At 39.0% G+C, this 27348-nt stretch overlaps 1 protein-coding gene across 2 annotated transcripts in view; it reads left to right on the top strand.

Moving 5' to 3' along the window:
* Positions 1-27348, top strand: part of SPOCK1 (SPARC (osteonectin), cwcv and kazal like domains proteoglycan 1) — a 279178-nt gene that overhangs the window by 163303 nt on the left and 88527 nt on the right. For both annotated transcript variants that reach the window (XM_069029014.1, XM_069029015.1), the window contains one exon: positions 23865-23997. In XM_069029014.1, the coding sequence (XP_068885115.1) occupies positions 23865-23997 (133 nt within the window). The remainder of the gene's footprint in view (positions 1-23864; positions 23998-27348) is intronic.

The following is a 27348-nucleotide window of genomic DNA, read 5'->3' as shown; positions in this document are numbered from 1 at the left end:
TCTGGGCATAGTGTGTAGCAAACTCTGAAATCACCAGTGCCAGCACTGCCATTCCCATTTCATTTCCTTTCTGCTGGAATGCCTGCTTTTTAAACCACTGCAGGAGCTCAATAGCTGTATAGAAAATGGAGTTGCATGGAAAATGTGTTATTTAAGCTACTCAGACCCGCCTGGCCTCTCCTGTGCAGCATCTGCAACCTCCTTCTTTTCTGCTCCTCCTCCCCTCCACAGTCACCTGGTGAGCAGCCCTGGGCCTTGAATCATGGAATGGTTTGGGTTGGAAGGGACCTTAATGATAATCTAATTCAAACCCTCCTGCCCTTTGGATCTACTGATACAATCAGCTGGTTCCCTAATTAACCTTGCTGTGTTCGTAGATTTTTTTCTATTCTCTTGTTCCTTTTCATACTGATTCTGAAAATAATTGTTCTGCATTTGTATATTATGTACAATTCAGGGAAAAGGGCATAGCCCAAAGGGAACTTTGCAAAATAGCAGCATTTAGATTCCTGTTGGTATATTTACCCATGTTGATTGTATGTGTTTTATTTGTATATATTTTCTTGAAGAGACTATCACAAGCAGAAAGATGGGAGAACCCAGACAATAACAGGGGAAAACCACTGGGTAGTTTATTTCTTTTTTCTCTTTCTCTATGGGCATTAACCAACCAATTTTTCTAGTAAGCTTTTAGTACTTTGGGAGTTAAGGCAGAAGATGTCTGAGAGGTATTTCAGACAGATAATAGAGTTTTGTCAGCACATCTTCCAAGGCGTTTACCGTATAAATTGGACAGTACATTTAGAGAAAAGGCAAGACTGAGATGTAATTGAAGAGTGTGAAAAAGATAAATTTGGAGGTACCTTCTTATATGCTTAATAGTCCTTGTACTAACGATAGTCTTATGAAATCTTCTGGGTGGATTAAAACCCCTTTCAATTTGAACATCTATGAGGAAAAGTCTTTATTAGTTCAGTTTTGCATGAAATGCAGTACTTAATATCTCTCAAAGTTTTCTCAGGCATTTTCAGTCCTGTAATACTTTGGGCCATTTGTCTCTGCTGGTGCTGATAGTGCTGTGGATGGGAAGGAAAGATGTCACTCTTGGGCTCTTTTCAAAAGATCAGAAGAAGAGAGGATTGATGTGAAAATAATGGGCGTATTAACATGTCCAGGGTTTACAGCTTTGTTCAGTCCATTTGACTGGCAATCACCAATTAGTTCATCACTGCAGTGTAAGTCACTCACAAAGGTAATCACAAAACTTCTCTGCTTCTCTGCTGTGTCTTAGAAATCCAGCTATTTACTCACTATTTCTTCAGGACTTTTAAGGATAATGTTGCTGACAAAAGAGTCTACTACTGAGTTTCTTACTTCTTTTTTTTAAGATCTGGACAAGTTCCCAGATAAAACATCTGTTCTTCAGAATTACACGTCAAAACCTCAGTCTGACCAGCATGGCAGTGTTGGTAACTACACTTATCCACAAGGAGCAGACAAATCTCCTTCTCTTTCTTTACAAATCCTGCAGCTGATACACCATTTCTGGTTAGGAAGGACCCTGTTCAAAACAAGTCAAGTAAAACATCCCCATGCGTGAAATAGAGCATTTCTGTAGCATTGCTCTGGTTTGCCAGTGGAGTGCTTAAATTGTATCCAGAAGGGGGAAGCAAAGCAATCACTGCCAGGACGTCAGTGACCCACCTGCTTTGGAGAACTGCTGGGAGCATTACAGAAAAATCTCTGACCACAGCAAATGCACTTTTAGGGATTTACTGAGAAGTTGTGCACATAAGCAAGGATTTGAAACAGTGCTATTCCTCAATGTCTATGGTTACATCCACAATCACCTTTTAAAATGTGCTAAATATAGGGCCTATAAACCCAGTCCTGTTGCTTTGCTCTCCTCTCTGACTCGTGCCTACCTGTGTTTTCTCCTGCTTGCTTCACAGCTAAATGCTGATGAGGGGTTGGCACAACACCAAGGGCTCCTCTGGGGATTTACAGCTTCCTGTGCTGAAAACCCGACTCCCACATCCCAGTGCCTGACTGATGCCATGGAGGGCTTGGTCCTAAGCTCATTTAATTCTGCCTGATTTATGTGGTAATGTTTATCAAAGCCTAAGTAGGTGAGAAATCCATAGGAGAACCAAACCTGGGCAATGATTAATTATCTTTGGATCAGCTAATACCATCAGTTGGCTCCCCAATTAACCTTGCTGTGTTCGTAGCTCTTTCCTATTCTCTTGTTCCTTTTTACGCTGATTCAGAAAATAATTGTTGTTCATTTGTGTATTATGTACAGTTCAGGGGGAAAAAAGCGTAACCCAAAGGATACTTTACATAGAATCATAGAATCTTAGAATAATCTGAGTTGGAAGGGACCCATCAGGAACACTGAGTCCAACTTCCAGCCCTGCATAGGACACCCCAAGAACCATGTGCCTGAGAGAATTGTCCACATACTCCTTGAACTCTGTCAGGCTTGCTGCTGTGACCACCTCCTTGGGGAGCCTGTTCCAGTGCCCAGCTTTTTTCTGATCTCCAACCTAAACCTCCTGAATACTATAAATTTTTTTCATATCTCTAGTGGTCTTTGTAAATTCTGGGATGAATTCACAGTTATGAGTTAATTTTTACTGCAGATTTGTTTATAGGCATCAAATGAATTCTTTTCATTAATAAATGTTTTCAGAATTAAGAAAATTGTCCAGTTCATAGTCAAAAGAAAATCTTTTGACCATTGTTTTATTAAAAAAGAAAGCCATTTCAGATTTGTTGGATTTTTTTCCCAGGTAACAATACAACAATATTTACAAGTATCTGCAAACTGCTTTGAACTCTCTAAAACTGACTTTTCCTAGGAAAAAAATAAAAGGAAAAATAATTTTAAAATGATTTTATATAAAACCTTTTATCCACCTCTGGTCCTGAGTGTTGCTTACTCTGTTGGCATAGATTTTTGCTTCAGAAGAAAGAGCATTGAAATATTTGATTAAACACACAATCACAAGACCAAACAGATTGCATTAAATTTCTTTCAAACAAAGATATTGTACTGGGGAAATTGCCAGAATTTAGGCTTATTATTCCCAAGGGTAGCTCTGACAGGATCTTGGAGAGTTACTTTAATCCTCAGTGAATGAATGTTCTAGACAGGAACAGGACTGAGTAAATGTTTGTTGTTTGGGGTATTTTTTGTAAGTTGTTAACTCTAGTGCATTGCTCTATAAAGACTGTTATTCTTACTAATATCCAGTTCCTCACAGTACATTGCACAGTTTAACTGTGGCCCATGCTGTTTGTCCAGAAAGAGAAATGAGAATCAGGAAAATCAGAGAGGGGCCTTTGAGTTCACAGCCAAGTGCAGCAGATAATGTGATGTGCAAGGGGTGTGCAAGTGATGTGTGCAAGTCTTTGGAGGAAACTTGAGAGCTTTTAAAAGTATTTCATCTCCAGATTGCCCAACAACAAAGGATGACTCTACTGCAGCACAATAGCTTGGAATTTTGCAGCAGACAAGTAACAGACACATGGAAATCAGGAATGTTTGTTTTGTTATGTGGTCCAGGTTGCCTTTTAATAAGACAGAGGGCACATGGTGTGATGTTTCACTGACTATTAAGAGAGAATAGCATAAGAGTTGGGCACTATCTTTAATTCCCCATTACCATTATTTCTAAAATTTTGATTATGAAAATTATGATCTAGGCATGAACTCCCAAAGGTTAATAGCTTTCCTCCAAGACAGTCTCCATTGGTAACTGCCAGGGATTCAGTTCAAGGATGCTTGAATATTGGAACAGCATTCACTGGTTTTAAAAGCAGATCTTACTCTACTGAACAGGATCATTTCTAAACTGTAGGTCTCATTCTCCAAGTGGTCCATTTCTCAGTTCAGCTCTGCCTACATTAAATTGCTTTTAACTAAAGAGACCATGGGGAGCGGCTGGGGAGGGACTGGCTTTCATCCGACGGGAGGCTATGAGCTCGTTCAGTTCTGAGCCTTGAGAATGACCTACTTGCTGCCAGGGGTTTCTGCACAAAATTCCTCCAGCTGATTACTTCTTGGAGGAAGCTGGCTATGGTACGTCCCCTCAATAGACAAGAATTCATGTTCCTTTTCAGCTGTTCTCTGGCTTTCCCAAGCTCCAGGTATGCTGTTGACTTCAGTGTATTTGAAAACTCAGAGGTAGAAGACCCCTGAACAGTTAACAAATTTATGAAAGATCCTTCCTTGACTTTAAGTACTGCAGTCATCTTTAAATCTGAATTCAAATAGGATTACTGACTCAAAGCAAAATGTGCCCGAATTTTACACCATGCATTTTTACACCATGAATTTCCAAACTTCCACAGAAAAATGTCCACATGAAAAACCGTGGTCAGGCAGAGCACAGACATCTCCCATGGGAATTGCACAAGAATGTCACCAATAGCCTGGACTTTCTGCATCCCAAGACCAGTTAGCCACTCTGCTCTTCTCTCCACAGAACTGCTTCATGCTTCATCAGCTTTAGAGCTCATTAGAGCAGTGCAAGGCTCTTATTGGACATGAGTAATTTTTGAAATCTATGATAATGCACAGTTCTTTTATAATGGATTTTAGAGTGTGTCCTCATCCCTGTCTGCATTGGCCATGCCAGCAGATGAACTTGTTCTTGCTATCAGCAGGGGATTGAGTGTATTTTACTCACAGTCGCCAAGCGCCAGGCTGCTGGGTGAATATCTCACTGCTGAGGTCATTGGCTTTTACCCTGCAGCTCCTGTCTCACTGTGCTGTGCTTTACCCTGAGGCTGCTTCGAGCACAAAGGAAACACAATGGTTATTGGGACAATCTCCTGCTGTATCGTGCCTTTTAGACCAGTTTCAGAGCACTCACTGAAACCACCTGAATACCTCTGGGTACCTTCACTATTATCAGAACGTTTTTATATTGAATAGAATAAGAAAATAACTTCTTTTTTTCTGCACTTTAATTAACATTTATAAATAGTTTTTGCATTTAAAGCTACTATTATTGAATGAGTTGAATACCTCTTTGTAATATTCCTGCTCTTAATACTTCTAGTTGTATGCTTGTAGCAGTAGATAAAAATGGACTAGAAATGACTTCTTAGATCATTAAGTCTAATCCCTCTGCAAAAGTATCAAATAAACTTTTTCATAAGCCTATCAAGTTCTGTCTTAACAATAATAAGGTTTTTTGCCTCCTGTACACCATTTGCATGAATCCTGAACATCTAAACCTTTCTGGTTGGAAACCTGCTAATATCTAGCCTAAATTTATTCAAATCCAGCTACAACTTCTGGAGTTTTCCTAAATGGTTCCTCAGTATTTATTTTCAAATAATGACCTTCTATGATTTTGCTAGATTGGGCAAATGTTCACAGTTTTTTCTTACAAATGAAGCTCTCTCTCTTAAAAAGACATTCTTCTTGCCTGTTTCAGTTTTCCTTTGTAGCAGAGATCATTAGGTTTGGCTGCTGAAATCAGTGAAGAAAGAAACCAAAAATTATCACTTTGTCTTCTTGCTGTTTAGTCTTTACAGATCTTTGGTTTTGCAATGATTGAGTCATCACTTGTTAGGATTTTAATCTTTATTTCTTAAATTAATTCCCTCTTTTAAATGGCTCTTCTCTTCATGCCTGCTTTAAACCTCTGATATTCTTCCATCAGCCCTGGTAGAATGTGTGCAGCTTGGAAGCCCTTATTCCAGGTGGGATTTCACCTGAGCTTTCTGGAGAACAGTTCTGACTTCGATGCTTTGTGATCTCTAAATTGATATATATTGTAAATGTGTGTGCAGTTTGCTGCTTTAAGCACTTCTCCATAACATAGCATTCTGTATTTGTTTCATCCTCAATTGAAACATACACTAATTACTTTTCTCTGTAATGTAAAACTTTTTTTATTAACATGATAACAAAAGGTAGGGGGGAGAGAGTTCGAAATAAGCTCAAGCCATACCTCGTTTAGCATTCCATATAAACTATATATAAAATGCAGTGTTTGGAGTTTTGAGCTCTGACTAATATGTAAGCTAATGTATAATATAAAATGCATGTCTGACAGTGAACTTGTGATTGTAAATTTGTGCAGCAGATTCATCGGAAACACAAGCCAGCAGGAAAACTTAAATACATGAAAGGTAAAATAAGGGCAACAGGGTTTTACCATCTCAGTGGGTTCTTTTGGAGACCCTAGAATTGGTGATATATAAACCTCTTGACGTAGCTCTTATCAGCATGTTAAGAGCTACCATCCAAAGCTAAGCTAGCATCCAAAAGTTGCTGCTTCCCTCGAGATATTTGGAAGAAGACAGAGTTAAAAGTTCAGTCACCTCCTCCATGGCACTTGTCTGTTCCTGACTTGGATTGTGAGATGTTGATAGCATAAGGGACGTTGGCTTTTTTGTTGTTTGTAAAGCTCCTCTTGCTCACTTTAGAGTGAGCAAGAAATGAAAACAGTAATTGGTATAAATGTCATCTGCTTGGCAAATGTCACAAGATTTGCCAACAAATGAATAATGAACAAATGAATAAAATTGGAAGGGATTCACTGCCTTTGAATCCTCATTCTCTAAGAAGCTGTTACAGTTTGCATATGGAGTAGCCTCATAATTCTTAGATTTTCAATGCTTTTTCAGTCAATCTTCATACATCATCATCACTATTATTAACATACAAACAGGTCAGTATAAGAGGATGTGGGATCCAGGAGGACAGTTCCACAGCTCTCTGGATTCCTGTCAGCAGCACTACATTTGACCATTGACCCTGGAGGGCACATGGGTGTATTTTTGCTTGAGCTGTTGCCTGACTTTCTCTATGACTGTGTTAATCCTTGCACGGCTTGGAATCTCCAGTATTTTCAGGTTCACCACAGCCCAGTAAGTTACAGATGTATTTCCTGATTCACCTTCTCTGTATTTTCAGTAAAAATCTTAACCATAGAATTGCTGGAAGCAAATTTGTGATAATATTTAGTATGTGCCTCCTGCTTTTTATCCCTGTCTGAAATCTGTTGAGTAATCCAGTCAGTCATAAATTATTATTTAATGTTCACAAATGACCTCCAATGCACCGAAAATTATTCTGCATTTATACAATAATCTGTTTACTGGAGATTCTAAATTTATTGCTGTTTTTTGCTGTAGAAGCCCCAGGACATGAATGTGTTCAGTCGAAGTCTTTTTAGTATTTACAAAAGCTATGCTTTGTAAGATTGGGACTGAAGTTTACAGTAAAGGAATTTTATTAAAGTTTTTCTTCAATTTCACACATCCTGTTATATTGGAAAAAATGTTGCACATGCTGCATTTAAAATCTGCCTTCTGGTAAAGGGCATTATACTTTCCAATTGCAGTCAATATTGCAAACTATATACTTTGTATGAAATTTGCAAATCAGGCCTTAAAAATACTGCATTTCTTTTGATGCTGGCCAGTTTGCTGCTTTCTCCAACCATGTGTCTTCCATGTGACACAGACTCAACACACAGCGCTTTTAAACCAACTAAGAACTGATCTTTATTGTTTGCAAAACAGTTCTTTATTTTACCTTTGCACTGCTGAGATTTGCTGGTGATTGCTTCTAAAGCCTTTCCCTGGCAGTGGAAGGCACAAATAACAACAGGCTGAAATTCTAATCAGTTGGGTCAGGCTCTTCTATACCTCCTGCCTTGAGTACTCACAGCTTCCTACTCACGTGGAGGGCTCTGCTGAGGAGGAAGCTTTGGCTCCTCCAAAGCTGAGAGTGGTTTCCAGCAGAGTTCTGCTAAATTTCACATCTCCTTCAACATCCTTCATTTCAGGCACAAAACTTCACTAGGAAAAGTGATGAAACCATATCCAAGATCACCCGAAGGAATTAATCAACAAGCTTTCATTTTTGAGTTAAAGCTTGCCAAAAACTTACGCTGTGAAGACATTTCCACAGAGGTTTGCCAGTTCCAAACTAGATTAACAACAAAGATGTGAAAGTCAGCTGAAATATGAAATTGAAAAAGGTAGTCTTTGGTGTTTGATCCTTTTCAGAGCCATGCAGTTCCATCTAATGGCACTCTTTTGAAAGAAATAGCACATGAAAACAATAAAAAGGAGTTTCTTGCATCAATCACTTTCTTATTTGGTGCAAGTTATGTTATCAAAATTAACTTTTAATCTATTACTTCCTGCTTCTTTAATATTTCAATTTCTATCATTCTCTTTTCATTAACAAGCTTACGATTGCCTCCTTACTGCTCTGCCAGAGCTCAGCAAGAGTTCAACCTACAGATTTTCAGTTTGGTCATTTTGTATCAGATTACTTCAACCAATGAACCACAGATGACATTATTTATGGGCATGAGCAACCAAAGTACAGTCTGTTCAAAGCTCTGTCTGTGGGCAGTACTAAACATAATTAGAAATCAACCCAAAATATTTTCCTTCTTTAAATAGTCTGCGCAGGTGTCATTCACCATTCCAAATAGGTGATGCTAAGCCATTCACCTTTTAGGCAGGAAGAGTAATACCTTAGCACACTTTTGAAGGAATATTGCTTGTGTCTCAAGGTTTAAAGCAGTCTTGTAATATATGATAATTTAATTCCTGTGAGCATCTTCTACATCTTAAGAAGTAGGGCAGAAAAAATCATGGACATGAGGAAGACATCCCTGCTCATTGCAGGGGGTGGGACTCAATGATGTTTTAAAGGTCCCTTCCACCTGAAACTATTCTAGGGTGTCTTTGATCTCTGTATTCATTCAAGGCTGCTTAACTGGCTACAGCTCAGAGCTGTCTAAAATAAATAAATAAATAGGAAATCTGTAATGATAGATTCCATTACATTAATGGAACGTAATTATAAGGAAACATTTCTACAGATCTGTGCTATTAAATCTTTGTGGAATAGCGGGGGTAGGAAGATTAACAAGTTTTCAAATTAGTTGAGAGAATTATCAAGCCTTCATTTTGTTTTCAATTATTGCATTTATGTTCTCTACTTTCACAATGAAATCCTAAAAGATTCATTGCAAGTAAACACAGAATGTTCAGTAACTGCAACTTAAAAAATCAAAATTTCTGGCACACTCCATAGAGTTATTTCCTACTCCAACTAGTGTTTAAAAAAAAAAAAAAAAAGATGAATGCTTGCACTGCAGTCACTGCAGTCAGTTTAAAATTGCCACCTCTGAAATCAAATATTGCAATTAGATAAAGTACTTAAAACTGTGGGGGTTTTAATGTTCTTGGATTAGCTCTTAACTTTGTAGAATTATCTGTGTAGCCTTTGCAGTCTCAGTTTGCACTCGACTCCTTGCTGAGATTTTTTTTTTACATTGGAACATTTTGAGAAAGGGAAATAGAAATAAGCTTAAAATAAAAACAAGCTTTCAGCTTTAAGCATTGAGTAGATGTGTTCTGGAGTCTTCTGACAAAATGGTTTTCCTGTCAATTCAACAAAACATTTTCTAGCAATGTAAAGAATAGTTCTTGACAAGAAAGTCTCTCACCTCAGAAATGTGAGTAGGATGACAAAGAGACCTTTAATGTAGAATGTAAAAAAGAGAGGTTCAAGCCTTGTCACTCAGGTAGAATAATCTTCTGGATCTTCTGGTGAGTGGTTATTAAGACTTTTCTTTCCCTGAAAGTCTGGAGGTTTTATTCCTTTCCTTTGGTTTTAATTGGAGAAAGGATTTGATCTCTTCATTAATTATGCCAGATTCACCCAGTAGCCTGATGGTTATGGCACTCAGCTGGCACTCAGGATTCACGGAGTCTGTACTGCTGTTGTAAATAACATCCACTCCCATGACTTCCCAGCACACCTTTGAGAAGTCAGTCAAATCAGAATGGTGCTGTCAGCACCATGCTATGACAAATTTATTTCATGTTAAGCTTGTGAAGAGAGTCAATAGCTCCAATATAGTTAGCTCCAATTGACTCGAGTATTCAATTATCATTTGCTCCTAAAGAAAATAAACCATTATCTTTCATTATTATCTCTGGAGACAGAGTATGAATTTGCTCCTGGAAAAGTGTCCAGAGATATTTCTTCTCCTCTTTTCATTATTTGGAAGTGATCCAGCATTGCTGCTTTCATATTTTATTTCTAAAATTATAGATATTAAACATATTGTATTATGATTTCTGAAAGATGAAATCCTTTGCCTGGGTCTTCACTGGTTTCTGATGAATGCCAACTACTAAAAAACATCCCCAGTCTCCTTTCTTTTCCATTTTCTGGGACAGTATCTTTAATAAGTAATAATATTGCAAAGTAAACTTTCCCAATAGCCCTCATCTTATTTTCTGCGCCTAGTGAAGAATAGGCAATTTCTATCATTATCTCTCTTCATCCTTTTCCAGGGAAAGCTTCAGAGTGTTCTGAGGACCTCGTACTACACCTGCAGGATTTAAGATGAGAAAAAGCTCACAAATCTTGTGAACACTTAGTGCTATGATCACTCTAATTACTGCAGTGTTTTGTTTACATTTTACTTTTAACTCCAGCAGCAGAACTTGTCATGAAATAAACATTCTCTGACAATCACTGTGCTTTTCTCCTGTCTAGGTCTTCACTTTGAAAAGAAATAATTTTGTCCCTTAGTGAGGGCTTATGTTATCTCACACATCTGAATAGACAACCTCCTATACAATGTCATGCAGTTTTAAAATAAAGAACAATTTTGTACCTAGAGGCTCTTCTACAACCGTGTCAAATTCCAAAATTGTTAATTTTCCAAGAAAAGAAAATACATCCAAGGGCTAAAGCATGCTGTGCACTTCCTTGAAATCCCAATTATTTTCACTGTATTTTTATTTGTCCTTCAAACCTAAACTATAATGCAGCCAATTTTTTAAGGGAGTCATGGAAGGACTGTTACAACAGTTTTGATTTGGCTTAGAAGAGTTTTCTACTACAGCCACAGTTCTGACCCAGACTGAATCAATAATCTGCAAATTTTTCAAGTAGCAACTCTACAAGAAAAGAGTAGTTTTGTAGAGGTCTTGCTGAAGATATTTCAACTGTTGAAGTTATTTCACTTCTGCAAGTAAGTCTTTACAAACTTTTTATTAACAACATTGTTTGCATTCAATTTTAACATATTTTGTTCAGAATTAACATTCAGCCTGTCACCAATGCAGAATGCAACCTTATAAGTTCAGGTTCTCTTACAATTTTCTCAATTTTTCTTCTGTTTCCCCTTTCTTTCTCCTTTCACTGGCAAAATATTTGAGCTTTTCAACTTTTTCTTGCTTACTAATATTACTAAGAAACAGTAGAGTCTGCTTAGTTTTGTTATTGCAACTGCCACTGTCAGCTTTATTATGATAATATCTAGGAAAGTGTTCTTTAATATGTATGGGGAGTGACAGTTGGGAATTTTGCTTCACTGATTTATCTGGCCTCTAGCTTTGATCACCATGCAATCCATCTTCTTTTATGAAACAAAACAAACCATTCTAATTAGTTGGTTGTTGCAATCAGTGATCCTCAATTGTGGAAGACTAATTAACCTTAGTAGTAAAACATAATGTGAGTTTTTTTGTTGATTTGTTTAATGAGTTAAGAAGTCAGGTGAACAGAGTTGGTTGAAAAGAGATGAAAACACTAATGAAGACTCAAACATGCTCCTCTAGTCTGGCATCCAGTCCCGTGCCTTGCAGTTCAGCAGACAGAAATACAGGAGACTTCTACATCCTCTGCTTCTTTCCTCTTCTTTATAAATTCTGTATTTGTACCTTACTGGCATTTAAATTGCTGGTTCATGTTTAATAAAAAGGACACTTCATAGTTTTGTTGCATAAATTATTCTGTCCATTATTCATTGCCCTATGTTGTAATGTGCGTGCCATTATTCTGGACAGCTTTAAATCTCTTTCAAGTCCTGTGACAGATTTTTGTAGCCTTAGCTACTCCAGTTTACCCGGAGCCCAAGACTGCCAAGCTGAATTACACCACGGTCATTCCTGCTTAGCACCTCATCCATAGTTAATTTCTTGAGCCTCTATGTTTTATCTGTGTATAAATTTTTCATTTGCAACAACACTTTATCTTAGCTCAGAAGTCTGGGGGTTTTGTTAATTAATTCCTTCATTAGTTCAGAAATTTTTGCTTCATTTTGAGCCAGCTGCCTGTGTAACAGGTTCATAGTCCTTTTAGAAACTCAAATGGATGAAACACAATGAGAGCTTTTTTTATTTCATAATGAGTTTCACCCAGCCCTTTACAGCACACCAGAAATGTGAGTGCTGAAATGGAGACCCGGCCCTCCTCACAGCTGAGAGAACAGCTCTGACACTGACACCTCAGGATTGCCATCAAGATGAGATAAATTGGCTGTAGATGCTGGTTAGGAAATACAAGCTGAAGTTTCAGTGTTGCTGATATTCAGTGTTTAGAGGGCCCTCTGCTATATTCCAAAAGGTAGAGAAAAAATTAGGATCAGTAGAGCATGAATCCTGAAGCACAGTTATCAATACAAAAAGCAGCCTTACAGCTGCTGTCATGCAACCCTCAGAGGAAGATTTAACCAGCCTTTGGCTTCCTTTAGATGTAAGGAAATGGGTTCATAAAGAAGGCATTTCAGAGCATGTAAATTAGTTTCCAGCTCTGGAAAGAAACAAACCTTATTTCGTGTTTTACCTTTGCAAATATGTCCTGCCCTCACCAAAAGTATTATTTACTAATTAGGCCTAAATGTAAAAGTACATTTGTACCCTAAGTAGTGTACAGACTGAAAATAAGAGAAGAATAGATTGTAAACAAGTGAAATGGGAGAATGATTGCTTAGATAATCAGAAAGAACTTAAGGAAGATACAGGACCTAGCTAAATTTATGATTTCCCCTTGGACATTGTGGAAAGCAGAAAGATAATGTGCTCTGGTTTGCAGCTGGGAAAGGGAGGACATAGTTAAAGAACAAGTCCAGATAACAAATGTGATGACAGGGGAACAGCAGCTGAAAAACAGAGATGATGTGAGAAGAAATACAGTATATTTGGTCTTGACATAGAGAGCTTCTAATGTGGACAAGATGTTCTTGAGAGGAAATAGCAATAATAGTGCAAAGAGATAGAATGATAAACCAGAGAGGACACTATAAAGTTTCTCAGACTTCCAAGGACTCAAGTGTAGAAAGGTAAGAAGACTAAACTATTCCAGGTAAAGCACCAAAATGATATCGAGGTACCATTTAGAGAGAATATAGTACTTAATATGATACATCCTAGCAGAGAGGGCAAGAACAGGTAAGAATAGATGAAGAAATAACTGCTTCTCCAAGGGGCCTCATTTTTGAGGGAAAGTTTCAGAAGCAGGAGGGAAAAAGTATGAGGAAAAGGAGATTGAGGGGGAAGAGGTCAGGGCAAAGCGGTCAAGACTGAGAGATTGGAATCAAAATGGTTAACTACAACAGTGAGTTGAAAGGACACTGCAATTTTTTCACAATTTTATAAATTTTTCCATAAAATAGCTGACCAGATCATGGGAAAATAGGGCTAGAGGAGAAATCAAAGCCAGTCAGGTAGAAGGGAGACCACAGACTGTAGGATTTGAGAAGAGTTTTTTTTGAAGAAATGCAACAACATTTGGGGAAAAATAATAGCATTAATTTGCAGTGATAAAGAATTAGTGCAATCCCTAGATTTCTATCACAGCAGCAGAGAAACTGGAAAGAGTAAGAATGGAGTCCAAGGAATTAATAGTGAGTAGCTGAAGTGAAATTTGGGTGGCAAGAAATGACGGAAGGTAAGGTGGCACATCTTAAGCTTAACTGATTCCTGTGTAATAACTCAGCAGCAAAGTATTTAAATTGTTTGGTTTTTTTTAACAAAACATGTTAAAAGTCCTAGGTAATGTTATGCTTTCTATCTGACTATGCCACTGATTGAGTCTTACTTTTTCACACAGTAAAATCAACTTTAGAGGAAGCAGCTGTAAAATGCTGAAACTACAAATGAGTTGCTACACTGCCTTTTAACACCACCATAACCTCCATGGTAGAGGAGCCTATGGAGTTACATGGTCAAAGAATATGGGAAGAAGGGATGGTTTGTAATGCATGGGTGCTGGGCTTCACCATTCAACGTCACAGCAAAGTGAAATCTTAAACACTCAGTGGAAGTACCTCATGAAATGAGTATCTTGCAGTTTCTGCAAGTATGTCAATTGAATTCATCTTCAAATTTTACCTAAAGGTGTGTTTCACCATGTGCTGTCCCTACTCTGGATCATGTGCATTCAGTTTGTATCATAAATTAATGGGATTATGTAAATCCTGTCTATCAGCTGGGACCTTCCTGAAGCTGTAGTCACCTTTCATTAAGACACAGCCTCGTGTAAGATTGGTTAATGCTTCTGATGGCCTCATCTGAGAAACTGGAAATGGTATAGATATTATGAACTCCCTCTCCAGCATCAAATAACCAGTCAGGCAGCGCTGAATACGGTGAGAAATTCAGCAGAATGTTCAGATGTTCATAGTACTGAACTCTATAAATCAGCAGTGCTGAATAAGCAACAGGGGCATTAGCCTATTTAGATGCTAAAAAGGATGGGATTTTTAAATTACTCAGCTCCTTATAGTATTTATAACTGGCTCAGTTTGCATGCATTTCACTAACATTCATTTTATTCTGACATGGGAAACTGCATTCTGATTATTTCCCCAAACCTACCTTGAACAGTGGATTTTGACTACACTCTGGAGGTGGCTTTGGGTTTGATTATTTTTTTTAATTGTCTGTTGTTTGACAAGCCAATTCTATTCAGGAATCACACATTAATTCTTAGGTAATCAGTGCTAATTGTAAAAATCCTCAGCAGCTTAATCTGCTGTAGCTTTCTTGAGAATTTAATAAGCATCTCTCATAATAAAATGTGTCAGAAGGGGCAAATATTTTGCTAGCACAGCTCGTAACTGATTGTTCGAACCATGGTGCCAAGTATTCGCAGAACCAGAGTACTGTGCTGTCATTTTTAGAAAGAAACATTTAATTTACGGTCTTAAGAGCAAAAATTTTTACTATATTTTTTAAATTCCTTTACTTTCTTATCCCTACCAGCAAAATGTCAATTTTTTTTTTGGTGAGGATTGCATGTTATTTGCCTTAGGATAAGCAAAAGCAACATAATGAAGCAGAATGCAGCTGAGCTGTCTGAGGATGCTTTGAGGGGGGTGGGGGTGCAGCGTTGATTTTTTTCCCCTGCAGTTACAAAGTGACAATAAGATTTCTGAACTTCCTTTCTTAAGGAAAAAAAACAACCAAACTCTCACATTTTGGGCAGTAGGGCCTTCTGGAGTGAAAAATTAAGGGTTGTGTTGCACATGGGGGGGAAAAATAAGGCTGGGTTATAAATGGAACTGAAGGACATGAAGGTGAACATGACCCCAGTGTGGGTCTGTCACCGATTTCAGCCCATTCGTTTGTTCCATCACTTCCATTCTGCCAAACTGCTGAATGACTCTGGAGACATTGGAGCTTCGATGGTGCTCAACTTCACAGACCTCTGCATTTGGCCAAGAGTGAGGATGGTTTGAAAGCTTTTCTATCCTCAGCTTCTGTGAAATTCATCAGTCATGTTGGGGCTTTAAAGTGTTGTTAAGTGCTGCCAAGAAATCTGCCTTGAATTTTAGCCTTACTAAGTAACCTGCACCTGTGTTTGCACAGCTATAGTTATGCAGCTTTCAACACTGGAACTAGAAATATGAGCTGTAGCAGGGAAATGGTGGGAAATGGCTGCTCTGCCAGATTTGGTGAAAACAATTTTGAACCTGTCTAATTGCATGAAACAGGGCATAGTGAGAGAGGATCAGCTTTCCTCCCCAAACAAACCTGACAGCTCGGATTAATCGTGCACACCATCAGCAGTTCAGCTTTCTTGGAGATCTTGGCAAGCTCTGCCAGCAGGAGGAGGCAGACTTGATCAATGCATTAGTTTAATATCAAGGTAGTCAGATCCTGGGGAGAGAAAAGCTTCCTTTATCCTTTTAAAATGTATTCTTCTTTGGTAATGGGGAAAAAAACAATAAGCTGTCCTAGAAGGACAGAAAGAAGGCCAGTGCCAAAAAATAAAAAAGTATTACATTTGCTGCATGCTTTAAGAACTTGGTGCCAGATTCCTGCATCTCACCCAGCACGTGAAATCCAGGACTCAGAAGTGGCTGCTGGAGATTCCTGCAGACTGAGGAGTGGTGAATAAGATTTCAGCTTTAATTACGAACTTCCTGCTATCTCCCCTCCTCCTTTGAAATTCAAGGCACTTCATTTTATTTTTACATAGTTTGGTGTCTGAGATTCCTTTTTATGTTAGTGGAAAAATAATGATGAAAAGGAAAATAATTCTCTTATGAAAATTCATGAGAACAGTCCTGTTATTTATTCAGGAAAGCACAGTGACTTTTGAGAACGCTGGCATTTTATGTGTGGATTTTTTGGTTTGGTTCTTTTCCTTTGTGTACTTTGCCTGTTTTCATACCTGTGCAGCTGTTGAGCATATGTGTTAGGTCTAAGAGTTGAAAATCTTTTAGAGCTTAGGTTAAAAAATAAATTGCCTATAAGCACAATAAACTGTTAGCTAAGACTAAGTGGAACTTTCAAACACCATTTTTATGTATTGAAGTACTCAAAGGTGGAAATTGATGTGCTTCTCTAATGGCCTTAATAAACAACCTTGTCATTTTTAGTCCAGGAATAAGTAAAGCCCGGAACTAACATCTCAGAAAGATACTTGTACTGAGACCCTGATACTGTGCAAAATTAATTGTCCTGGCAGTTTAAAAGTATCCATATTTAAATGACATATTGTATCTGTTTAGACACAGATCTTGCTGCTTTCTGAGTAACTTTTCCACGTAGTTGCTGCTGTTGCTGGATCTCAGAAGTCACCTGCAGCAGTTGCATCACCTCAATCAAACTCACTACAGTTTTCCTGGCCTTCTAGGCCCTCAGAATCTATGTCAGCTTTTCCAAGTTATTTCTTCCTTTAAAACACACAGAAAGTTAAAAAATAAAAGGATTCCTTCATCTTACAGGAGCAATAAGGTCCCCAGGTCCTTTGTTCTCTTTCCAGAGTTGGTTGCCAGCTGGACCTAGTGGGATCCATGCAGGAATCCTCAGGGCATTTTCCCTGCAAGATGTGTCAGGGGGTGTTCTTGCAAAACACACAATATACACACTATACTACACACTATACTACAACCTTCAACCTTCCCTACATCCAGGTAATGAGTTCCTTCTGGTATGTTGTTTCCCTCGTGCTTATTTTAGAATGTTTTCTTACTGTTGGTAAGAAACAGAGGCTTGGCGCTTCCTCTTCCCTTGGAAATGCATGTTCTTCATTTCATGGGAATGACACCTGGAACACCCTCAACAGCTGAGATTTTTGCTTTAACTCTTTCCTAAATTTGTCATCTCCGCCTCTATCTTCAGAGTACCAGCTGCTTTCTGGGAACACTCCTGTGACTACTGGTTTTCTCTGGACAGACCTAAATCCCAAGATCAAAGTCATTGTTTGAAAGAGTAGCAAGTAAGCAGAGTATCCATTTACTCTGGGGGCCAGTCTTGAATGAGTTTCATTCTGCCAGAAGGGTGCCCAGCCATCACCAAGCCCCATGAAAGCCTTTGCACATCTACCAGTGGGTAGTGGCCTTTTTATTTCTTATGGCTCTTTTAAGCCAGATCTGCTCGGGAGAAGATATGAAGGCAGCTAGAGGAAGTAAAATCAGATAGTTGAAATTATTTCTTTGAATACTGAAATCAGGGAAAGTGGTACTACGTAAGTACAGTGGGACGATGCTAAAACGCAAGGTTGCATGTTATTTTTCTTTGTATCTGAAGGTAAAGGGAAATTGCTGTAATCATATGTCTGTTCTCATTTTGCAGTATTAAATTAAGTAAATATTAATTAAATAAAGAGTCTGTATCAGATTCAATAGCATAGTACTTTTTTTTCTCAAGGTAATATGTGTAGACTATTTTCTTCACAGATCTTGACTGGTAGTGGCTCAAGGTATACACAGCTCTTGTGAAAAATATGAAATGTTCTAGAAATGAGGCCAAGCCCTTAACTCTACCAGAATACAAAAATGATACAGAGAGAAGAGAACATTGCCATTTATACTGGCAAATTTCAGGTTTGTCATTCTTTTCCTCGAGAACAAGAGAAATAACTTATGCAAAGGAGAGATAAAAACAGGCAGGCAGTGCTGGCTTTATCTTCAGTGTGATAAGCTTCCTTCAGGGGGACATGAACAAACTATGCATAAGGCATGGAGAAGGTACAGACAGTACATTTTAAACTGTTCCCACTGTGAATTGTTCCAGCTTCAGGAAGCCATTCAAGTTTGCTGTCAGAGCTCCTTCCAGCTTCTGGTACCAGCTCTGGTGCACTGAACTTTTCAGTTTTGTTCTAAAAGAGCTTAAAATAGTCTTATGTGACTTAGGAATTTTGGTTTGATTTAAGATCCAGAAAGAAAAAAGGATGGATGAAGTTAATCCTAGTCTTGAGGAATGTCTCTGTGAGAGCTATAATTTAAAACTCCAGTACACAACTCACAGACCCCCTAATAAGACAGGTTTACCTGAAAATTGTTGCAGTGGGTGGGCCCTCCCGTGGGTGCCTAACTCAAACATACCTTCCAGGGAACCTGCAGACCCTGAGGTGAGATGACTTTTGCTTCCTGGAAGAAGTCTCTGCAAGAGACTGTTGGGAAGAGATGGCCTTTCCTGTAATCGGCCCAGCTAGGAGTGGCAATGTCAGTAAAAGTTCAGTAACACCAGTTTATGTCCATGAAATAATTTGGTTTTGTCAAGTCAGTATTTTGTACATAAGGCCTGTTCTATCAAAAAAAAATTCCTGACCAGCTCAACACTGTTCAAATAGGACCTGAAATAAGTCATGGTGTGATTTTAAGCCCAGAAAATACAATAGGTGTAAGTAATTTACAGCATGAATTGAACCAAATTCTACGTTTGTGTAATATCAATGAAACAGCAAGTTAAAGAACAAGAAGAGACAGTACCAGTCTCACTATTTGTTTACCTGATACTTTCTGTCAGAAAAAATGGTGTAACTCATTTTTTGGGGTTTTTGAGAAACTTTCTGCTCTTATTTGCAGCAGACCTTTGAAAACTCACCTAACAAAAAACTCCTTTGGGTAAAGTGTCTTTTTCTTGTCCAGTAAAATTACTGAGTAAGTTCTAAAGTCCTAAGGAGAAACTTCTCTTTACTGTCTGCTTCAAGCTAAAAGTTTGTCAGGACTTTCAAAACAACAGCCTGCCAAAGGAGCCTGATTTGTGATTGCACTAAATCCATCAATGCTTAATCCGCTAATTTACTTGATATGCATTTGAAGCAGAGTCTTGAAGCAGAGTAACACACTCTTGATGTTGTACATTTTCTTCATAATGAAAAGTCTGAACAGGTGTCAAATTTAAAATTAAATGTAAATAAGTCAAACTGTAAATGTAAAGAAACATAACATCATTTATTTTTGCAAGTACCTTTATTTTGACCCCTGGCTTTGCCAGAAGTTATTTCCATATACCCTCTTCTGTACTGTCCCTGAAAAAATTGTTATAAGATGCAGAGATTCCTAAATAGCTCAGCCTATGTCAACCATCAGGGGTTGGTCACGAATTAAGGCTTTGCATTTTTGGGTTTGGTTGTTGTTTTTTGGTTTTTTTTTAATCTGAGTCAATTTAAGATGTTTTATGTGACAAACTTTTGCTGAATCAAAGGCCCAGTTCAAACTCCCCAGCAGGCTCTCAGTGCCCAGAACTGATGCTCCCGGCCAGGCTGGACAGGGCTGGGTGATTCCCATCCCTGGGGCTGCCAGGGGTTGAGCTTCTGGTTCTCCAGGGTGCACCTGGAAGCTATAAAATCTCGAGTGGAGCCACTTCTCAAGCTTCTGAGCTCTGTTTTGCGTTGCCATGGCTTTGTGCTTGGAAGCCATATGCTGACATGCAGGTGTCTGTGGCTTTGGGGCTCTGGCTGCCCCGAGGTGCCATGTACCATCCTGGCATCTGGCTGGTGGCATCTGCAAAGCCTGAGGCACTCTCCCTGCTCCTGTGCAAGCCAAGCAGATGTCAGCTCCCTGTATTGTCACAGTATGTGCTGAGCAGTGTGTCCGTGTAAAGAGTAATGAACTTGAGTCACTGTGCTTTCTCCCTGTGTGAACTGTGAATGCTTTAAACTGCTGAAATTTCTTTATGTATTAAAACACCAAGAGGCTGAATTCTGTGAAACTTACCAACTCCATAATTCTTCTGCCTTTTGGTGCATTGGTTCACCAGTCTGCAAAGCAAAAGCAGGCAGGGTTTGCCTGTAAGTCTTAATACTTGACCAAAACATTCATGTGTTCCAGCTTCTGGAATAGTGAAAATAGTAGTAGATCCTTTCAACTCCAAGTCTTAAAGCAGGATTAAAGTTGGTTGTCAGAAAAGAGAAAAAAAAAAAAAAAAAAAAAAAAAAAAAAGAAAAACGCCTAATTTGCTTTGGCCTGGCTTGCTCCTGACATATTTATTCTAAACCAAGATGATTAGCATAGCAGAGCATTCCCAGAGTATGTGAATGTGCACTTCCATTGAGAGGGGATTTGCTGGCTGGCTGCTTATGGCAGCCAGTGTTCTTGTCTAGGTTTTAATTTGTTTGTTTGGATGTTTGATGTGTTGTTAGGAGTTACAGGATTGAAAAGCTTCCAAAAGTCCTATCCAGCCTCTCAAAATACGACTGCAGAAAAAGACATGTTTGTTTTTGGAAAAGAGATGTTACTTTCACAAGATAGCTCAGCCTTAGTTTTGGTGGGGGTGTGGAATATGGGTATCTGGTTAAAACTTTCAGCTGTTGCTCACTTGGCCAAGCTGACAAAAATTACTTTGACTTGCTTCAAATACAGTGGCACTTTGCACTATCATTTTGGAAAAAATGCAGCTTGAAAAGAATATATTAATTTTTGAAAGCCAGACTGTTTCTTGCAACAAAAATGGCTGCTGTACTACCAGTTCCATGCACCTGCAGGAGTGAGGGAGCTGCAGGTTTCTCGCAGCATTCCCTGCCTCATTACACACATTATCTGAAGCACTGCTTAAAATTGTTTCATTTTTGTTTCACATTAATGAAATGCTTTGAGATCTACTACACAGTGAATTCTTGTTATTAAATATTATTCTTTCAGAGAATAAACTTCCTTTTATTGTCAGAAGAAGATCCTGAAGATGAATGTGGGGGTTAGGAAGAGTAAATGTTTCCTTCATTGTCTGCAGGCGAAACACAGCAAATCAGGCTCAGGTGAAACCATTCTGGTCCCAGCTGTGGGGACACACCAGACTTGGTGTTGTCTTCCAGGCAGCTGCTGTGAGAACAGAGCTCAGGCCTAAGGCTGTGTGTGTTCTTTATACTCTCAGTAAAGTGATGGAAAGGGCCACCAGGCTCCATGAGCTGCTGGAATGGCTTGAAACAATCAACTTTAATTACTTCTTTTTTTTATTTATTTAAATGATGATGGAAGAGTGAAAAACATCGGCTCCAGAAGAATTTTCCAATAGGAACTGGCTTTGCAATATGAATCTTGAAGGGATGAAAGAAGGATTAAATAAATGAGGAGCGGGAGGTGGGGGGGAGGGAGTGTGTAAGGCTGTGCAGAGATGGATAAGTAGCCCAGTCCTGAGTGGACTTTTCTTTTAAGGTTATAGTGTAGAATACCTGATGAAGTGTGGTCCAAAAATGCTCTGCAATGTGTTTTATACTTGCCACTCAGATCCTGTGATTTGTTAGGCATCAGTCTAGCTAAGAACTGCAATATATTTAATTTTGATGAGGTGCTCATTAGTTCACTCACTCCTCTCCATCCTCCACGCTTCATGGCTGATGGCTTTGATGGTGATGGCACTAAATCACACCCTTCAAGTTTAGCATTTCTTAGCTGTTTTTCTATAACTAATCCTAAAATGTTCTTCATAACAATTTTATGTATTGCAAAGGATCTATCTTTTGAGATTGTGGAAATTAAAGGCAGTGAAAAGGTAAAAAGTCTGCTTTGTGCTACGACCTTCTGCAGTCTCCAGAGGAGAAGCACAGCTCCTTTCCCATTTGCCTCCAGACTCTGATCATCAGTGTCTACAGTACGACATTCAAACACATTTTTGACTCTGAGTTTGTGCATTTTCAGAAGTGCAGGGCTGTAAGTAAAGTAAATGAGGAAGCTTTCCTGTCAAGCTGAAAAAAACAAAAGTCATGTCCGTAATCCCAAGAGTTCAAGAAAATAAGATATTCATTACATGTTGATAACAAAGCATGGTTGGGGGCTTCAGAGAAATCATTTACTCTGGAAAACTTAAATAAACAGTTTGTACAGCCTCAGCATAAGAGATCAGATCCACAGAGCTACTTTAGGGGGTTCAGAGCCAAGTAACCACCTATCCACAGCATTTAGCATCTGGTATAATGGTACCTTTGTGAGGCAGAATGCATCTGAAACAGGGAGTGCTGCTCTGCATTAGAGAGACTTCTTAAAATAAGGGAATTTAGTCTTAAATACTTAGCTTCTGTTTTCATAGTTTATTATATCATGATTGGATTCCTTCTGTGGACACAATCTTCTTAGTAGTAGTTTCATCTCTGGCAAAGGTTAGACTTGAGGAAAACTGGGACTGAGATGAAAGAAGAGAATTTATATTATTTAGCAGCTGAATGTGTCATTACATCGGAGTTGGCAAATTGCAAGCTGTAGTGAAATTCCTTTAAAAAATATCTGTATATATTTTTCTAATGCTGTGATAAAGTCATTCAGCAGCACATTTAAATGTGTTTCTAGCTGAACTGTTATATCTTTTTTTCCTGTGGTACAAGAACAGATGGCAGTTATTTTTCTACCAGTCTCCAGCAAAGCTGCTGCGATGCTTTGCCTTCCCTTGTAAATGCTTTCAAGTGAAAGACAAGTACACATGACTAAAATGAATCTGCATTGTTACACTGGATTGGGGTTTCTAAAGCAAACTTCTTATCAGTTTACAACATTAGGCTGGCAATAATTACTTAATGTCCTCTCAGTCAAGTAGTTCATTATGACAGGAAAATGAGCCGTTAGTCAGAATCAATGGCACGTGTTTTGCAGTAAGTTTTTGGAGCAGATGTCTTTTTTCATGGACATTTTTAATGCAATAATTGAGTATTCTGTGACTTGAAAACAACGGCAGTCACTCCCTAGGGGCACACATTGGTGGATTTGGAGATGCTCTCTGTGACTTTATGGCATTCCTGGGGGGACTCTGATTGATCTGAGAACCTCAGCTGATTGTTCAGTAGCTGGTAGCTGGTATGTCAAGAGGGCTCCTGCCCCTACAGTGACAAAAGTGCTTAGTGAGTCTATACATTTTTATAAGCACAGTATAAATTGCAATGATTTTTTAAGGATTTAGTTTTAAAATCATTGCTACTTTAGCAGTAGTTTGGCAGCTCTGAGAAGGCCTGGTGAAAATGTTTCTAAATACAACCTGGTGTAATGTTGCCTGCATCACCAGAAATGCTGTATTCTGAAGTGAAATCCTTTGTAGTTATAAATCTAAATGAAACAACCAAGTGTTGTAAATCTAGAGCTGCCTACCAATTTATGACTTTAGATTGCCTGCCATAATGTGCCATATTATAAAAGCATTGTTAGGAGCTGTATTTAATTTACTTGCTTTAAATTATGGTTTAGTAGACTTGGCAGTGCTGGGTTAATGGTTGGACTCGATGATCTTAAAGGTCTTTTCCAACTGAAATGATTCTAAATTAATGCTGTACTGAAAATCCAGCTGTATTCAGAGAAGTTCTAATTCTTCTGTTTTATACAAACTTTTCAAAAACCGTGGTGTGTCTTATTTTACAGCCTTCGACAAAAGAAAGGCAACTTGGCCCAGAAGCACTGGGCTGGAGCAGCCAACATAGCAAAGTGCAAGCCCTGTCCCGTGGCACATTCCAGCGCTGTCTGCGGCTCCGATGGACACACCTACACCACCAAGGTAAGCTCTGCCTGGGGCCTGAGCTCCCATCAGCAGAGCTCAGCCAGGCTGTTGGGTGAACATTAAATACCTTTTGTTATTAGGCAGTGTTAAATTACACTCTTTGTTAATCTAGAAATATTTCTTTGTGTAAAAAATACTGAAAAATGTAGTTTTTTCCATGTTGGACAAACAGCAAACCAGAATGCCAAATCACAGTCTTGCGACTTTCCTGATTCATCTTGCTCTAAGTATCTTGTTCTCTTAATGAAGTAGAACAGTTTTGATATTGATGATGCAACTGAAAAACAGCTATCATTTCATGAGATTGGCTTGTTTAGACAAGAGGATTTGGAGATAGTTCTTTTTTTTAAGACTTGGTCTCCAAATCATAAAATAACTTAGCAGAATCTTTCTTCAGTGATAGATTTATTTTTAATTGTTTCTTTTTTTCCAGACTGCATGGGTAACATTACAATTCATTTAGCCTGGGGTTTTAATAGGCTTGTGTGCCAGATGCAGCATATATGGTACCATAAAAAATTCCCATAACCCAGTGGGGATAAATTGACTCATTGTTATACTGAAAATACGATCACCTTAGGGCTTGACTCAATAAAAGAAAATGTCTTCACAGCCATTCAGCATTCCAGATCTCCCATTGGCAAATAAAGCCTTCCATGTCTTGGATACATGTCCCAAAAACAGCACTTGAGGCACTGGAAAGCATGTTTTGGGGAATACCCTTAAGGTTCTCTTACCTTCACGTATGCAAACTAATGTTTGACAGCCAGTAAAACTACCTTTTAAAATTCAGAAATAGCCTTCACAAAAAAACCTCCTGTCCTGGGTTGCAGTGTATTCTATTACCATCCTCATGAGCTGTTGAAACCAGGTGGGGCAGTGTTTCCTTGCCTCCTCCCCCCGGACTATCTTTCTGTTAATGAGCCCATCAACTCCTGGCCTCGTGACTCGTCATCCATTGTGAGATACTCCACCCAGGGGGAGGAACCAAGCATTCCATCCTGGATATAATCTGAGATTCCCAACACCACAGACACCTTTCCACTGGGTTCCTGGGGGGCAGGAGCTACGCAGCCACCACTGGACCTTCTGAGGAAGAGCAGCCCCTTCTACAGGATCCCTGCTTCGACAGAACCATCGCACCTGCCCTGCTCACCGGGAGCCGCCAGCGATCCCTGCCGGCCGCGAGCGGAACTGCACCCGAGGGGAAAGGGCCTGACAGCCCAGAAGGCTGGGACTGGGTTTGTGGTTGCTGTTACTGCCATAGTTATTGTTGTTTGTTTGCCTTGTTATACACATATAGATATATGAGTAAAGAACTGTTATTCCTATTATTCATATCTCTGCTTGAAAGCACCTTAATTTCGAAATTATAATAATTCGGAAGGAAGGGGGTTGCATTTTCCATTTCAAGGGAGGCTCCTGCCTTCCTTGACAGACGCCTGTTTTTCAAACCAAGACAACTCCCCAACAAACAAACAGGAAAATAAAGCTATCAGGCAAAAAAATTGTCTGCTGCAATGTGACGGTGACGATGGAGCTATATTGTCTTATCAGCTGGGCAGCTTGAATTCTCCACTTAATAATGGACACAAACATTAAAATGCTGCCATGCCTTGGTCATTTCAGCTTCTCTCCTGTTCTTGCTGAAGGATTTGCATGGCCAAAAAGGAGAAAGTCAGAGCAGAAACTGTCATCTGTGCACTCAGACTGCAGGAGAAATAGCCACACATTACCTGTTAAACAAGTTATTTTAATACTCTCTAGGAGTGTGTACTGCAGTAGTTTAGCTTTGGTATTTATGGTTAAAATGGGTTCATTATAAAACCAACCTTTTCTGTCTGAGCTCTTGAGTCTGTAAGACATCCTGTAGTAAACAGATTTCATTTCATAATCTTGTCGTGCTGTTAACTCATTTCTGTGCATCTTACCTGCGTCTCTGTTAGCTCCAAGTGGGTTTTTGGCCTTCTCTGTTTCTCACCATAAGATCTAACTGATTTTCATCAGACGTTCTGCCAATGTTATAAACTCACCAAGCTGTTGTGGTTATGATATAAGCCTGACAGCTATAATAAAGACATGAAGCATTTCCTGGTGCTGACATGTTTGGCTGTCAAAGACACACCTGAAGTTTCCTGTTTGAGTTTTGGAGTTATTTTCAAAGGAGATTTTTTAAAGATTTATTCTGAAACAACTTTGTCTCATCTTTATTTATTGGATGGTTTACTATCAATTGTTCCTGTCCTAGCAAAATTCAATTCATTTTTTTTCTTTTTTTAGAAGACAAATTTTGGTAAATGAGCTGAAAATACTTTAGGGAGAACATTAAAATAAAATAGTATATGTTAATGTCCTAACAAATAAAGTTTTTATGGTCAGGAATGATCATGGGTGTCTGGTATCTTTTACAAAGAGAACATACTGCTTCCCTCAAATTCACTGTTAGATTTCACCAGACAATGTGATCTCTTTTTCTTGCCTTTAGGTCACTAAAATCAAAGCTTTCTCAGTAGTTTTCTTTCACATGCCAGTGCTGTTGGCAGGTATTACTTCTGGCCCTGCAGTGCTGTCATGTTCTAGTATGAACTGTGAAAATGCAACAAGGTGGACTCGAGTGCAGGCACTGCTCTATGCAGGGATGTGTTGGTACCTGGCTCTGCATTCCTGCATTGTGAACATGCAGTGACGAGCTGGCCAAATGAGCAGATTCTTGCTAATCTTGTAAGCAAAAGATGGAGAGTGGCCACTAAGTTTCAAGGGGAAGAAAATCTTCTGAAAGTGTATATTGGGCTTCCACTGGTGCTGGCAGCCAGGTGGGACACACAGACACAGCAGCAGTTCATCCTTCCTGGCTCCAGGGCAGTTTGGCCTCTCCTGCAGGCACAGCAGGGGTTGAGGTGGGAGATGGGCTTTGGGCTCCTGATTTCTGGCCTGGCAGAGCAGCATCAAAGTGTTTCTGTAATGACCTGGGGCTGCCATCCTACAGCAGCAGTCATGTTTGTACCAGGGCTGGCCCTTTCCATACTTCGAACTGTTATCTGAGGAAAAAATGAATGAAAAGGAAACGACACAGCAGAAGTGTGGCTGACTGATGAAATGCAGATTGGGTGTCAATAAATGCACAGTAATTCACATTAAGAAATATATACACACCAAATATACATCTCACAGGCGCTCACTTAGCCATTTGATCCTGGAATAATTCCAGCTGTTTCGCAGGAGACATTGTAGACCTAGAGGCAAGAATTTCTTGACAAAATTGAGGGAAGTCAACCAAATCAATAATGCAAGGATTATAGGGGGAAAAAATAACAAACTAAAGCTCCATGTTTGAGCTTAGTGGTTGAT

Source organism: Aphelocoma coerulescens, chromosome 13 (assembly GCF_041296385.1).
Source record: "Aphelocoma coerulescens isolate FSJ_1873_10779 chromosome 13, UR_Acoe_1.0, whole genome shotgun sequence".
NCBI lineage: Eukaryota > Metazoa > Chordata > Aves > Passeriformes > Corvidae > Aphelocoma > Aphelocoma coerulescens.
Note: the sequence above shows the minus strand (reverse complement) of the source record. Positions and strands in the feature narration are given on the sequence as shown.